At 37.2% G+C, this 16,406-nt stretch overlaps 1 protein-coding gene across 4 annotated transcripts in view; it reads left to right on the top strand.

Moving 5' to 3' along the window:
- Window positions 1-16,406, top strand: part of Pclo (piccolo (presynaptic cytomatrix protein)) — a 356,755-nt gene that overhangs the window by 275,681 nt on the left and 64,668 nt on the right. For all 4 annotated transcript variants that reach the window (XM_087659103.1, NM_020098.2, XM_087659104.1 and 1 more), the window contains 4 exon segments: window positions 2,631-2,657; window positions 12,178-12,271; window positions 13,387-13,458; window positions 14,651-14,831. In XM_087659103.1, the coding sequence (XP_087515229.1) occupies window positions 2,631-2,657; window positions 12,178-12,271; window positions 13,387-13,458; window positions 14,651-14,831 (374 nt within the window).

Below are 16,406 nucleotides of genomic sequence, written 5' to 3'. Positions count from 1 at the left end.
AGAGGGGAACCTGGGAAAGGGGATAACATTTGAAATGTAAGTAAAGAAAATATCCAATTAAAACAAAAAGGACATTTCTAGGAGGTAGAGAGGAAACTCAGTGGCATAGTCCTTACCAAGCACAAATGAAGCCATAACTTCAATGTGTACAATGTGTACAGGAGCACAAGTGGACATGTGTGCACTCACACATCCATACACAAACCCACACTCTCAAAAGGTGAGAGTTGCCTTCAACTCTGTGGTTGAGGGAAAAATAAATTTTGAGCTTCACCTAAAGGCAGAAGGATAGATTGGAGGACTGTTCAGTCTGCTCTTTCAGAATAAAGAACGTCTTCTAGGATGTCATGCTGGAAATCCTGTTATCTTTTCTAGTGCTGATAAATACAAGTGAGCAGAACTTGAAAAGCTGAGTATCTGCTGGCATGTTACTATGATCATTTTCACTCTGTGTCACTTTTCTCTTGGATCACCTTAGCCAGTGCACCCGTGTCATTTTGTTATCCATGAAATGATGTTTGTCAGAAAGGCTATAAATCCCTGGTCTATAGGGTGACCAAAAAAAGTGCACTGGGCTTTGGGTCTAACTTCATGGCAGAGTATGTGTTTAACATAACTCAGTCTCTCATTCCCTAGCACCAAATAAATAGTATGTGTCCTTTAATGATGTATAATAACTAATTTCATAATTAATGCTAATACCAATGTTCTGATATATCAATGAGTACTTGAAAACACTAGTTTTCAAAACAGAAACCTCTACAAATCATTATGCTTTATCTAAGCTATTTTTTAAAAGATTTATTCATTTATTTTATGTGAGTACACTGTAGCTGTCTCCAGACACACCAGAAGAGGGCATCAGATCTCTTAAAAAATGGTTGTGAGCCACCATGTGTGTGTGTAGTTGCTGGGATTTGAACTCAGGACCTCTGGAAGAGCAGTCAATGCTCTTAAATACTGAGCCATCTCTCCAGCCCTATCTAAGTTATTTATATTACCCATGTTAGTGTGCTGCAACCATGAGTACTAAACAAATGAAGATGTGTTGAGAAGATTTCTCAGCTAATAGGAACACTGGTTTAATTTTTCATTAATGTGGGAGCAACACTTGAGTACCAGTTTTTGCTTGGAATCTTTTAAGTAAAGCACAGAAGCAGAGAGAGTAGTGCAGTAGCAAGCCACCCTTCATCTTCAGAAGTTTTTACTTACTAGCCAATTAGAGGTCACATGTCCTCTTACACACTTCCTGCCCCTACACTATTTTGAAAGAAAGCTAGCAATTTTAAGTTGGATAAGAACCTAATTGATGCTTGTGGAGCACGCTACCAATCCACAACAAATGTTTCTAAGTACACATCAAACATTCCTCAGAAACACATTATGTGCTGCAAAGCGCCAACAGATTTAAAAGCAAACAAACACTATGGAAGTGTTTTCTGAGCGTGAGGTTTTGCCTGAAGAGGGGCCATATTAGATTATGCACTGCTGTGAATCTGCTGTTCGATCATTAAGTCGCCGCCAGCAGGTTCCAATGTCTTTGATATCCTGTTTTACTGAGAGCACAATCATAATTTTTAGTTTGTCAATAGAGAGAAATCAGATGATGCAGAGGCAGTTTGCCACAAATGTGTATAGGCTCTGGCTTCATACCTTTGCTGCAAGAGTTCCTTTTTACAAAGTTAGATCTAATATTACTTTCTTAAGCATTGTTAAATCATCAATAATTCTATGTAAAATCAATAAAATAGCCACATACCCCAGGAAAGAGAATCTTATTTAAATTAATTAGTGAGTTTTGTTACATTTGTATGTGTTATGATCATAAAGAACTTTGCAGACATAATTGAAGGTATGAATTTTTTGTTGGATTTTTTTAAATTTACATTTCAAATATTATTCCCTTACAATGAAAAAGAGTTATGTGCTTGTATATACAATCCGGCCACATCTTTTTTTTGGGGGGGGGGGCAATGACAAAAATAACAAGCAAATATTAAAACAATTTTTTATTTTGATTTTTTTCATGACAATTTTTGTTTTAAATGGAAAATTATTCCTGAGGACTTGTCTGTGTTTTTAAATGGATTGATTTATTTTCCATCTTCCATAACAGTAGTGTTATCTTTTATCTTTATCTTTTACAAGAATATGTACAGTTATGCACTGAGTGGTTGAGTTGGAAAGTTGCAAAGCTGAATAAGCAGAACAGATAGACGGGTAACCTGAATACTTCAGACTGTTCTATACTACTTAGTTGCAAAAGACTGAAATACATATAATGAAATGGACAGCGAATGCACACCTACTACTCTCACTGTCATATCACCTTCTTCCAACTATCCCTCATAAGGCGGGATCCAGCTCTTAGGTGGCTAACATGCTGGATTCCTAGCCTGTCATTAATTTATCACTAATTACCAAATATGCAAAAGGGATTCATTAGACATGTGAGTATTGTTTGCCGTAGTTCTAAGATTACCTTCCGCCCCAAGTCCGTTGCAGTCTATGACTTGCTTCTGTGATTGCTAATCTTATATTTCCTGCCTAATTCTACTCTTAACGTTTTTCTTCCTGTCTTTCCCTCTTTCCTGTTGTATGCTTCACTCTGGCTTCTGGAATCAATGCAGTCAAGTCATGGTTGTCCAGAATGCAAGGTACAGTCAGTTCTCCTTCTGTGTCAACTATTCTGTTATGTCTAGAGTTGCACTCGGTGTGTTTCTTAAGTACATAGACCAATGCTTCAACCTGGGCTGTAACTTTTATTTTTCTCTAAAGAAATGTCTGTTCAATTAGGCCTAGAGCAAACCGTTCTGACCAATGTGCAGGACACAGAAAAATAGAAAACATTAGTAACAGAAAGGAAAGATAAGGACATTTCACCCTAAAATTGAACTTAACTGCAGTTTTCACTTGTATTCTGTGTGCTGAATCTCAATTACCTGCTTATGTGTGATAATCTCAGCCTAAGTTGTCCTCATTTTCTATTACAAATGCAGAAATGGCAAGTTGTTTTTTAAGTGAATTTGTGGACTAGTCTAAGTTCTGTTTCTTACTTTAAATATAATGTCAGAAATCTTTCCTTCTTTGCCATTGTAATGTTTTCATGACTTTACGTCTTCTCTTGCACAAATGACTGGAAGGCAAATACCAGCTTATTATGATGTATGAGTAATCACATAGTCACTCTTCTTTGACTCTAGTAGGAGGGAACTTCTCTGATTCATTACAGGCTGCATCACTATCCTACCAACCAAGACTACCTCTCAAGACATAACCCAGAATATCCTACGGCTCATCCCCCGCTGCCCTATAAAATTAGTGTGTCATTTAACTGGAGAGACTCATGTATAGGTTTAGAATTTTCAAAACCTACTTTAACTGGGGTTCTTAAATGCTTAAACTTCCCCTCTATCCCACAGACCAAAGGTAGGAAGAAAGATGGTTAACAGGACAAGGGACAAGGGGTGTGGACCTGTTTAGTAGTAGTTCTTTGGGGTGATTCCAAATATGAGTCAACAGCAGCAGTCAGTCTAATTGGCAAACACCCAATGTGAATTAGTAGCAGAGGCACAATCCAGAAGAAACCAAGAGGTTCAATTCCATGGAGCAGCAAGAAGAAGCCAAAACTCAATGGGAAGCGAAGACCAGCCATGTGCTGCAAGAGTACTCTGTCTGTTGGGCTCTACTTATCGTCTTTCAAGGCATCACACGTCCTCTCATGTCTGTCTCAGCAAAGCATCCTCTCTTGTGTCTGCTTCAGCAAAACCCCCTCATACAAGACAGCTTTGAGAAAAACAGCACATGATACAACTGAGTCTCCAAAGAAACCAGAAGTTTCCATTTCACTCATGTATCATCTTTACTAATAGGATAGTGAGGATTTTAGACTCAACCATATTATAAATGTTGCAGCATTTGTTTTGTGTGTGTGTGTCATTACAGTATGACATTTTTATTAATTCTGGAAAGCTATGTCCCAAAATAGACTATCTCTGATTTTTAAAGACATAAATATTTATATGCAACACTAGGATCTATCATCATATCCTTACTACTACTCAGAAGCTTTAGGCCTTACAGCCACATCATTAACAACCTGTGAACATAGACACTGGGGTAGTAAGCTTTCTCTTGTGGACATCATCTGAGCGTCTTGGGCTGATTTGTGGATTTAGTTCCATTTCACAGAGATTGTTATAGTTTAGAATGTGCATTGTCAAGCTCCTTACTCAGAATCTCCCTGCATTTTTTCTAAGGAACCTGCCAGGGTGGTGGTTTTCTGCGTTCAACTTACAGGACAGCACATTTAGGTACTGTTTGTGATGACTGAATGAGCCTAGTCTATTATGATTGCAAATTAGAAGGTTAAGAAGCCAAGTTGCCATCCATATATCATGTTCATTGTATCTTTGAGAACTATCGATGTGAGAGTGAATTGAAATGACCATGGAAGTCACTAAATGGAGACCTTAAGAACCTGGTTTTGAATTTCAGCATTGTGACTTAGAAGCCATGAGTTATTCTAGAACTGTGTTCCCTTCCAAATTAATAATAATAATAACCTCCTTCATGGTACATGTGTGTGTATATGTGTTATGTGTGTGAATGTGTGTGTATGCTATGCTTAGTGATAAGCCAAAAGTGGGAATCATAGTTTCTGATACATAATAATCAGTAAGTTATAGTTGTTATTATTACTTCTGATAATAGTAGACAAGGACAGAAGATAAGCAGATAAGAGACAGAAAGTATATGTAACCACTAAGTTATACAAAATACTTTTACAGTAACATCAAGAAAGACAAATAACTATTCTTCAATAAAAAATGTAATGTATTAAAAATAATACAACAAGAGATGTAGAGATTACTCAGCAGGTAAAAAAACAGGCTGCTCCTCCTAAGACCTGAATTCAGTTGCCATCACCCTCATGATGGCTCACAACTTCCTCTAACACCAGTCCCAGGGCCCAACATCTGCTTCTAGCGTGTGTGTACATTAAGCATACAAGTGTTACACAGGCATAAACGCAGGCCAAACACTCATACACATAAAATTTAAAATAATAAAAATGAATAAAATGATGAAAGTCCCATTGCCCTAATAAACCCACGCTGGTCCAGTTTTATCTCCTCTTTTTTCATTGCATTGTCTACAGTTCATCTAAATATACGCATACGCTATGGAAGGGTTGAGGTCAGGTGAGACAGAGATGAAAGGAAAGCCAAGGAAAGATGACAAACACCCTATGGCCTTGAGCATGCAACTGTGATATGGGGTGATATCCACAAAAGAGGAATGGACATAACTGAAAAGTCCCCCACTTTTCTCTCGTCACCCTGTTGGGCAAACTGCAGTTTTCTCATTAATGAGATTTTGCTATGCTTGTAACAAATCTTAATTATCATTATAACTGCAAGTACAGTGACTGGCCAGGATTCTTTAAACACATTTGTTAGCATACAAGTGTTGTCATTGGAATATGATATCCAAACCGGACTCTATTTTGAAAGCTTTAAAAAGCTATTGTAACCGTGGATTTTTTTTTCTTCTTTTATTTATTCTTTTCTCATATAATACATCATGACCCGTGTTTCCTACCTCCACTGCTCCTAGCCCTGGTTCCAAACTCATGTTTTAAAATGAAATTGCCATGTTCACTTGATGAACAGATTTTTATTTGCCCATATTTACACATCTTTGTGATTATTTAACACGACCTAATTGCCATGATGTGACACCATTAATGTACTCCACCCTCTAACAAGAAAGGCAAAGGAGAAGACCTCTTTTTCCCCCTCAGATTCAATTTATGCTTGCACCCCAGAACCCCAGTTTAGCTGTCCATGCTTGGGAATGCAGAGGCTTTGGAAAGCTTTTTTAATTGTGATAATTTATCAACTGTATAAAGTTTCAGCACAGCTTTACAGTATCATGCACAGGATAAGCAGAAAGTGTACACAGGTGTTTAAAAGGGAAGGCTTTATGTGTCGAGCTTTGCAGTTCAGGAAATATAAAGCAATTAAATTATGGAGGAGGGTCCCATGTTCAAGGTCACCCTGGGATACATAATAGCATGCTGCCTGCAGACTAATTAATTAACTGAAGGAAGGAAATAAGTCAAACCAGAAAAGATCTGCTAGCAGATTGCTTTGATTCATAAAATGAGGTGATCAAAGCTGTGACAAGGACACAACACCTGCAGCGCATCATCAAAAGCCCAGCAAAGGTCTCTCAGGAATTCTCACCCTAGCTGAGAAGCTGGTGCTAGCAATAGATGCTGGGCACCAGAGAGTCAGCTTTTCTCAGGTATAAGCCTTGTAGGGCTACCCATGTTCTGATAGATGGCTCTCCATGCATAGACATAAAGGGAACACTGAATGAACTCCATGGCTTTAGAAAAAAACAAAGAAAACATAAATTTTGGAGAGAAGAGTGGAGAGGGGAGGAATTGAAGAGGAGGGAATGTGAGTTAATCAAAGATTTAATCAAAACACACACTCTCCCTCTCTCTCCCTCCCTCCCCTCTCTGTCTGTCTCTCTGTGTCTCTCTGTGTCTCTGTCTCTGTCTCTGTCTCTGTCTCTCTCTCTCTCTCTCTATATATATATATACATATATTTTTTTTGAAATTCTTAAATAATAAAAATGGTATTAGCCTGGCACTGGTGGCCCTTGCCTCTAGTTTCAACACCTGGGAGCAGAGGGAGGTAGATCTCTGAGTTCGAGGGCAGCCTGATCTACAGAGAGAGTTACAGGCCAACCAGAGCTACACAGAGAAACCCTGTCTCAAAAGAAGAAAACAAGTTTTTTAGCTTTGTGTTTTGTTGACTGTGGAGTGTAGTCTGTAGGAAAGCCTCCTATTGGCCTCTGTTGTTGGGTGTGGCAAGCAGGGATACTGCTACCCTAGCAGCCAAGACTCCAACCTATCATTAACTATCACTTAAATCTACCACAATTCAACTGAGGACTGGATTTGGCTGGAAGTGATGGTGAGTGCATGTGATTCCAATGCTCTGGAGATCAGGGGATAAACACTGAGAGGCAGAACATGTTTTGGTTTTCTGGGGGAGGGGAAGCTAGGTTTTTTTTGTTTGTGTTTTTTGTAACTCTACATCAAGAGGATATTTTCACTAAAGAGGGTTAATTAGGTCCTGAGGCTACTGATACAGAACAAGATGAGTAGTCCCAGGATAGACATACCAGATAGAGAAAGTAAAGGAAACCTTGAAGCATATTCCTTTCTTCTAGAGCCTCAAAACATTGTTAGGCAAGATCATAATCCAGAGTCCAATCATGAAGGACGTAGACACAAGGTGGGGCACTAGAGAAGCAAAGAGTGAGCAAAAGTGTGAAGAGGATGAGCTGAAGACGCTGGTCTCAGACAGCCAAAGAGGAAGCTCAGTTCATAATAAAAGCAGGAGAATATGATCCAAAGATGACTCCACTAAGACAGAAAACACAATGACAAAGAACATCCTTCTAATAAATAAGGGAGCAAGTAAACCCATCTGGAAATGAAGATAGCACACAGAACAGAAGTCATCCTGAGGAAGAAGTCACTCAACATCTGCATCTCACCATGAAAGTCTCCACGAAGAGAGAAGAAGTCTCAGTCCAGGGATAGGGATCAAAATAGTCTCAACCCAGAATCAGAAACAAGAATCCGAGATCTAGAAGCAAGGCTGGAAAATAATGGATGAGAATGCATTCAATCAGGATCCAGACACAAGCTCAGAACTAGAAAATGTGCCAAGATGGGAATGGAAAGAAGAGATTTGGAGAGTCAAGAAGATTAGCTGAAGCCTAATAGGACACCCAGTCAAAAAGAAAGCGACAGACACCTAGGAAACCTGAGATTGAAAGGTGAAAGAAATTACAAGAACAACAAGAGCATATTGCAATATATATATATACATATATATATATTAAAAAATAAATGAAACCAGTGGCTTCACAGTTGCAGACTCTGGAGTTCTGCTCTGAGCACTGCTGTGCTGGTATGGGAACACAAATGATCCCTCAGCTAGCTCCCAAAGCTTTTAAAAAAGGTCCATGCTTGCTAATGCCCAGGCAGAGCTGTGCAGAGCTGTGCACAGCTACCAGCTGCTGTTTCCTGAGCAAGAAGAAGGTGGAGAGGCTCCATCAAGAAAGAAGGCAACAAATCCTAGACCGCTGGAGTGAGAACACTCAGTTCTAGAAACAAGGAGCAGACTATCAATGTAGGGAGTTACAGGATTTAAGAGTGGAGATGAAGCCGGCTGTAGCTCGGGTGATGAAAAATGCTGCAAGACTTTGAAGCAAATAAGTTTTTCGCATCTTGGTGCTCGGTATGAAATGGCAGGATCACAAATCCACACACAAAGAATGGGTTTCGGCTGCACATCTTCAATACATGGAATGAGTGCAGTCCCAAATGCGAACAGTTTAGGATTTGATAGACTTATACTTATTTAATGCCTTTGCTTACTAAATAGCTAGCATCATAAGTTACATGGGTGTTACATTTTTGTTCATTTAAAAATATGATTTTGTTTTATGAATATCAGACAGTGATACTGGTGATAATGTTTGCAAAAGAGGTTCAACTCACTTCCATTTAACTTGGCAGGACTTTAGAAGCAGAATTCTTGTTAATTCATGAACTCTACATCTCAAATATATATTTGAAAATAAGTATAAATAAATATAAGTTTCAGGTGGCATAAAACCTCATACATAGATTTTTCTTGTGTCTGATGTCCTGTGTACTTCTGTGCATCAGCTTGTACAGTTATTTTCATCTATTAATCCATGAAAGAAATATTATGCAGATCCTTTGTAGAACATCACAAAGCAGACAAGCTGGGTAATGATAATAAAAATGATTTTCCCCAACAAAAAATAAAGCTGTGGAAAAGGGCTTGAATCTGAACAGAATTGGAGGATCATATTCAATAAGACCATGATACTCTATTAATATAATTTTTAATCTGTGCCAGCTTAGATGACTTCTGTCTCTGTTAACAGATAAATAAATGCCTTTAATATTCATCCCCATTGTAACACAGAATTTACATACCCCATGCCATTCGGAATATCTCCGTGCAGCTCTAACCATATTCTAATCTCTTCTGTTGTAATAACAACTAGTATTATATGAAAATTAAGGTGTAGGAACTCTGTATTAGGGAGACAAAGTGCACGGTTTGGCTAATAAAGTCTACAAAGAAAACAGATGGCCAAGTGATGTTTCTGGATAGATTCCATAAGTGAATTTCATAGAACACACTTAAGAGTAAAGAATAGGAACTTTTCATACTTATATCTTGATCCTAACACCTCATATGCATGCAGCCTTACTAGGACAACTTAATTCCTCTAAAGCTTAGAGCCTAAGCTTCAATTCTTCTTAGCTATTAAATGAGATAATAAGTGAAGCCTGTTCTCTAAGGAAGCCTTTAAGATTCAGTGGGTTAACACATACAAAGCAGTTCGAACTCTGCCTGCCTAGGAAGCAGTCAGAACCTAAGGTGACTTATTATTTCAGTGTGATTAAGAGCTGCTTTTCAATACAAAAACAATATATAATCCTAATTATACCACCACTACAGTTGACCTTCATGATAGAGATGCATGGTTTCTGATAGAGAACTGGTATTTAATAGTTTTTCTAGCTATAGAAGTGACAAGAAGTACCAAATGTAGATGTGAAATTTTTAGAATTTGTTCATATTTTATGGACTGATGAAACCCAGGGATTGGAAAATGGCAGCATTATAACTGGTTGTAGTTTAAGACATAGCTGTAATTTAATTAAAGAGCATGCTTGCATTTGACTTTATGCCTGTCTGAAAATTATATATATATATATATATATTCAGTATTTTAGAACTTTGATAAGTAATATTGCTTGTTATCATCAAATTTTGTATCTTATATTTGCTGTGGTAGTCCCTTGATTCCACCTCTTCAATACCTAAGTCCACGTCACACAGAAATGTAAAACTCTCTAAGTCTGCTCAGCTTAAGTGCACCAGACTAATAGAGGAACATTCCCTCTATTCGGCAGTGTCGGGTGATAACTGTAAAGTGTTCACATTGATTGTTCCCACACCGTCATAAAAAAAAAAAAAAGACAAAGAGACATACCATGCCCAGAAATTTCCAGTTTTGGGAATCAGAACCTTTCAAGTTTACTGAAAGTTACACCTTAAAAAGGCCTATGCTGGGCAGTTATCATCTGAACATTCAGTTATTTCATTTGTTTTTACAATAGAAGATATATCACGTGTACAATTGGAGTCCTTAAAACCACTACCTTGTCCACCTGGGATATTAGCTAGATGGAATTTAATATTTATACCTCCTAAAGTTTTCCTGTGATGTTGACATTTATGTCTTACGTGCAAGCATATGAATTAATTTATACTATTATTTAAAATGATCTTAAACTCACATGATAGGTTTACTTCGACCTGTTTATCTTTCTACAAAACTTTAAACAAAAAACATTTTCAAGATTTTGATTAAATTTATCCTGTTGCTTAATATTTTTTGGTTGAATGTACAAGCATTATTTATTCATTTATTAATTTAACATAAATAATATTGTGATAAATATTCTTAAATACATTTCTTTTGTACATGTGAGAGAAATTCTCTGGGATAAAAGCAGTATTATGGAAAACTGAAAAACTCTGGGTGCATGTATAATATCTTAAACTTCACTAAATATTGATAAAGTTATGGGCAAAATATATGTATAATCTCATAACCTCCTGGTAATTCTGATTGTTAAAATCATTTTGTAAACATTTCTTCCAAAGCATCTATACTTTATCTTGAATGGCATTCATCAAATCCTGTTCTTCTTTTCGTATACTCAAATAAGATGTTTAGAATGAGGGAACACTAGAATCACTTCATCATGTCTGACATGTGAGGTTTGGTGAGACACAAACGCCATGGCTCAAATTTCACAACCTATTACATTACGGCTTTCAGAAATCACCATGTTCAAGATTATTCACAGAATAATAGCATGCAAGTCTCCTGGAGTGAGAGGGGTATGGATTCTTGGCTGTCTTTAAGGAAAGGTAATTTGTAATTTTTAGACAAGTATCAGGACGTCCTCGTAAATAAATGGCACCTACCAGAAATAAAATGTTTAGTCAATGAGATGTGAATTAAGGTGGAAATCCAGGAAAAGACAAAGTTAAGGAAAGGCTTTGCCTGTGAGATCACCATCTGCTAAGCAGAGATAGCAGTCAGCTGTTCCCTAGTTCAGCTATTGGCCCATGCTAGCTGTCCATATGCTGCTGAACTTAATTTGTACATGTTTTTAGTATAAGTTGTTAAATGTATAGTATGCATTTAGTTTCTAATTACTCAGAGGGCATGGAAGAATTAGAGGTTTATTGAAATGGCCCAAATTGCAATGAATGATTTATTAATTAACTTTAATTTTGACATAAACTAGTGCCACAAGACGTTCAAACCTGCTTTGTAACTCTTGTAAATGCCATACTTTAGAGGGAATTTCAAATGTCCCTTTGGGGAAGATTTGAAATCTCACGTCGTAAGAACCATTTGTCTTCCTTTTCTCTGTAAATGCAATTACTGCCTTATTCTTACTTTCTTTCTCAAAATCAAAACAAAACAGGGTCTAATGTGGCCCAAGTTGGGTCCAAACCAGCTATGCAGCTGAGGGATCAGAACTCAGGCAACCACCAGCTAATGGTCACATCACACCCACGTTCCACAGCAGCCTTCTCTCAATATCACTATGTTTTATGGGGTAAAAGACAATTTTGCTTTGCTGACAGGATTGGAGGTAAAACTCTTAGAAGGTTCGAGGCTATATTATTATTTAGGAAGCAAAAAGATATCAATGTTATATATAGTTAATGTAAACATCTCCCACACTCAGGAAAAGGTAATAGTATGCTTCAAATGCTCAGGACTTTCTTTAAGAGCATACTCAGTACTGCGAGCAAAACTCCAGACAGCCCATGTATTTCCCAACTGTCATGGTGTGTTCAGTTTAAGATTGAATTCCAAATGGGAAGATGAAATGGCCTCACAGTGATGTGAGGCCAAAGACCTGGCAAACGCTATGTGTCCTTCAGTTTGAGTGTGACGTGATCAGTTAAGGTAAAAATGCCAAAATAACTTTTTCTTCTCTTCCAATTTAGTGCTGAGTACAAGAGAAGGACAAAATATGTCCAGAAAAGTCTTAATCCTGAGTGGAATCAAACAGTAATTTATAAAAGTATTTCCATGGAGCAGGTATGTAGTGACTGTTACGCAGACGACCACTGTGTGATGTGAGTGCGGTGATGACAGTATTGTGGAGGACTCAGGGTCTACATCAAGGTTTTCCAAACACAGCACGAGTTCGTTAAAGACACATGAGAAACCTATGCAGCGGTAATGGCTGAGTGGAGTTCAAAGGTAAGGTAAAGCAGACAAAGTAGCCAAAACAGGAACTGATAGTTTACTGAAATGAGAATCCTAGAACAATTTACAGCTTAAAACTTTCAATAAACCAAGTCAGATTTACAAGTTGGCGGGAAATACTTTCAACCGGCTGTATTTTGATTTTTCAAAAGGAAAATCAGAAAGGGATAAGATATATAAAATGTCTTTGTTTATTCTACCCAGAAAAGATGTAGAACTACATTTCTACAAATTAAAGCTTGTCAAGAGGAGAAAACTAATGTTTACAGAAGATGGTGTAATAATGATTATCATAAAACTTTGAATCCAAAAACAAGTGGAAGTGGTTCTAGACAAAATTATATTAGTGGACATATCTTTTAATTTAAAAAATGTGAATTCCACAACTTCCATGGACATCAGTAGGAACTGTTAGTTCAAACTGTTGAGCTTCGTTTGTTCATGCATTTCACTAATTATGAATGAAAACAGAAACTTGTACATGCAAGATAATTTACAAAAATATACCTTTCAAAATGAGGTTTCTGGTTTGTTCTCTGGAAGATGATTCTGAATATGTAGTATTAATTTGGGTTCCTTAAGTTAAATTCTGCAGAAGTAAACCAATGCTTCATTTTGGGTAATGATTGAGGAGAAGAAAAATTTAAATACCTTAGATTTATGCCTTCATATGTTTAAGGAGTGTAGACTGCTTCTTATTAAATGAGGAGTACAGATAGAAAAATAAGTGTGACCAGTTTGCTCGCAACACAATGAGGTCTCCTATAATCAAACACTAGATTGAACTACAAATTGATCATTAAAATGTTACACAATATTTAACAGACAGTTTTAAATAAAATACCAAGTATTCTAATAAAATGAAAGAGTTCAAGGTATCATCTATGAATATGCTGAAATGCATGTTGGAAACATGGTTTGATGACTGCTGTGTCCGAATGCAGCTCATGAAGAAGACCTTGGAGGTGACAGTTTGGGATTATGATAGATTCTCTTCCAACGACTTCCTTGGAGAGGTAAGTCTAGGTGTCCTGCTTGTTTGTTGGTTTTTGGTTTTGTTTTTTGTACTGTCGCTATCTGGGACAAGTTAAAGCAAAATGAAAAGTAAATTTCTTGAGTTTACTCAATAGTCATTCCTGGACAAAGTCTTTAAACCGGCAAGTTTATTTAGTGAGTTACTTTTTGCATAGGTGACCAGAACATTAACAAGTAGTTTTCAATCTACCATTTGATGTACCTTTTAATTTATTGAAAGCCATAAATCTAAATTAGAATGTGACTAAGAATGGAATCTGGAGGTGTGAACAGAACTTCAGGTGTTTCCATCAATAATGTTATAAACTAAGTGGTTTCTTTAATGCTCATTACTTAAATTATATATCTATATATGCTTATATATGTAAAATATATGAGATATATGCTCCCCTATTTCAGCCACTGACACTAACACCGATTTATGCAGAATTACTCCAGAATATAGCTTTATGTGAGGTTTACGGACATATTTCAAAGTATTGACTTAGTGAAGACCTAATTTACTCCCTTTCTTCTATGAACCTAGATCATTTATCTACATCATATTTATAAAATTTATGATACCCATGACTATAAAAAAATACAGTATTTTTGAACCATTAAAAAGGGAAAAACACCAGATAAACCATGATACAGTATTTTCTCATCATCAGTTTGCAGTCACATCTCTATTTAAAACAGCAAAGTGTGTTTTAAAATGAAGGAATAAGGTAGCAATTGCAAATTATGCATTCTTCTCATTACCTTGTCCATCTTCTGATTAAAATCATATGTATTTTCTGAAGTAAAAATTATTTTCTAGAACAACCCAAAACAACTTGTGTCTCAGAAAGAAAAGTCTGACTTACGACTCTGATCTTTTTAACATGCTACTCCAGTAAATTAGGGACTGATCAAAGACAGTGTGTAGTTCAGTTTAATCACAAATTTATTAAGCATCTTGGGTTCATGAATCATAATTCTCGGTATTGTGGGTGAAGAAAAGTAGATAAATAGGAAATAGAAATATAGGTAAGCGAAACAAAAGCTCAGGAGGCTGACATCACCATTCTTAAAAGCCATGTTTAAACATCTGGTCATATCCCTGTTTATTTATGTTCGAGCTCACAGAAACACTAATACACCGCTTACAGCCCAGTCCCCCCTTTTTACCTCTTCATCGTCCTTTCCCAGGTATTGATTGATTTATCTAGCACATCTCATCTGGACAACACTCCTCGGTGGTATCCTCTGAAAGAACAAACTGAGAGCATTGACCATGGCAAGTCTCACTCCAGTCAAAACAGCCAGCAGTCCCCAAAGCCCTCTGTGATCAAAAGCAGAAGCCACGGTATCTTCCCTGACCCATCCAAGGGTAGGAGATATTTCAAGTAGAACACCACTGTGTTTCTGTTTGTTCAGTCAGTAGCTTCGTGGACATGAGTGTCTCTGTGTTCAATGGATACTGTAAAGTTGGGTTCTGTTGGGAAAGTAACTGTGGTATCATAAAAAGGAAGCTCTGGATTAGGAAGAAAGGAGCTCTAGGCACATCTCAGCATATTCTTAGGTGTTAGCCTGGCCATCTTCGTTTCCTTACTTTTTAAAGATTGTATTGGGCTACATGAGGTAATTCTGGTTCATAAAACCCATAGCAATAGGATTTCAGAAAATTCACTGATCTATCTCAAAAAGAGCATAAAGTTCCCTCTTTTAGATTTACTGAAAACATGACCATTAAGTATATTCTTTTTCATTTTTTTCAATCTCTGAATTCTCATATAGTCAGTCTACAAACAAAATTTTTGTATCCCGTTTTTACTTATCCTTTGAGGAGCATTTTCTCCATGTTACCAAAACAAACAGCAACTCAAATTCTTCAAGTCTTTCCTAAATGTTGGATCTGAACTACTAATAGTGTTACATACACAGTGTTTGGCAATATGCACAGCATTTCTGTAAGAATGGGTTGTCCCTTTAGCTTTTGAAATTGCTGTTCTACAGCATAGCTAATCCTCCCCATAACTCATAATTCACCAAGCAGAGTATGAGATAAACTTGTGGTGGCAGGGTACATTAATATTTGTGAGTGTTAAAGGTGATTAGTGAGCACTGTTGCCTTCTGAAAATGCTTCCGTGTGCACCAAAAGCAGGGAGATTGTGTTACAGTGTTCTGGGTGGCGAGAAGCTGCTGTCACCTGTAATAGGCCATTGAGTTAATGTAACTAAGAACTGCTGACCACAAAGAAAAATGCTGAAGTTGGTTTCTGAGGATGTATTGTAGATTAAGCCACTTCAACTTCGCCATGCTAAACATTATGAAAGATAATTGACATACAATCTCAATCTCTCTCTCTCTCTCTCTCTCTCTCTCTCTCTCTCTCTCTCTCTCTCTCTTTCTCTCTCTCTCTCTGTGTGTGTGTGTGTATGTGTGTGTGTGTGTGTGTGTGTGTGTGTGTGTGTGTAGAATGATTCTACATTATTTATACTTTAGTAAGTTTTATTGCTAACTTAGAATCTCGCTCTGTTTTTACTTAAGCACATCCCACGGCTCAGTAAACCCACTGTGTTTTATTAGCCTCTACTAAAATAAGCAGAGCTGGTGTGGAAGGGGGGAGCTGAAACATCTGTACCCGAGGCTTTTAAGAACTCATTTTCCTTTTTTACCCTAACAAACTGTATTGATTATCTGGGAGTTTCACGTAATATACCCCATCCCACTTCCTAGTCCTCCCAGGTCCAGCATGCTCTCCCACAAAAAAGAATAAAGGTGAAAAAAAGAATAAATAATAAGGAAAGAAAAAAGATACACCAGGTCCAATTTCTGTTGCTCAAATACTCATTGAAACATGATCAAACTCCCAATGCCCAGTTCCATAAAGAAAACTGATCCTTCCCCACCCGTGCCCCCCGCCACACACACACACACACACACACACACACACACACACAC

This window comes from Rattus norvegicus, chromosome 4 (genome assembly GCF_021556685.1).
Source record: "Rattus norvegicus strain SHRSP/BbbUtx chromosome 4, alternate assembly SHRSP_T2T, whole genome shotgun sequence".
NCBI classification, from domain to species: Eukaryota; Metazoa; Chordata; class Mammalia; order Rodentia; family Muridae; genus Rattus; species Rattus norvegicus.
Note: the sequence above shows the minus strand (reverse complement) of the source record. Positions and strands in the feature narration are given on the sequence as shown.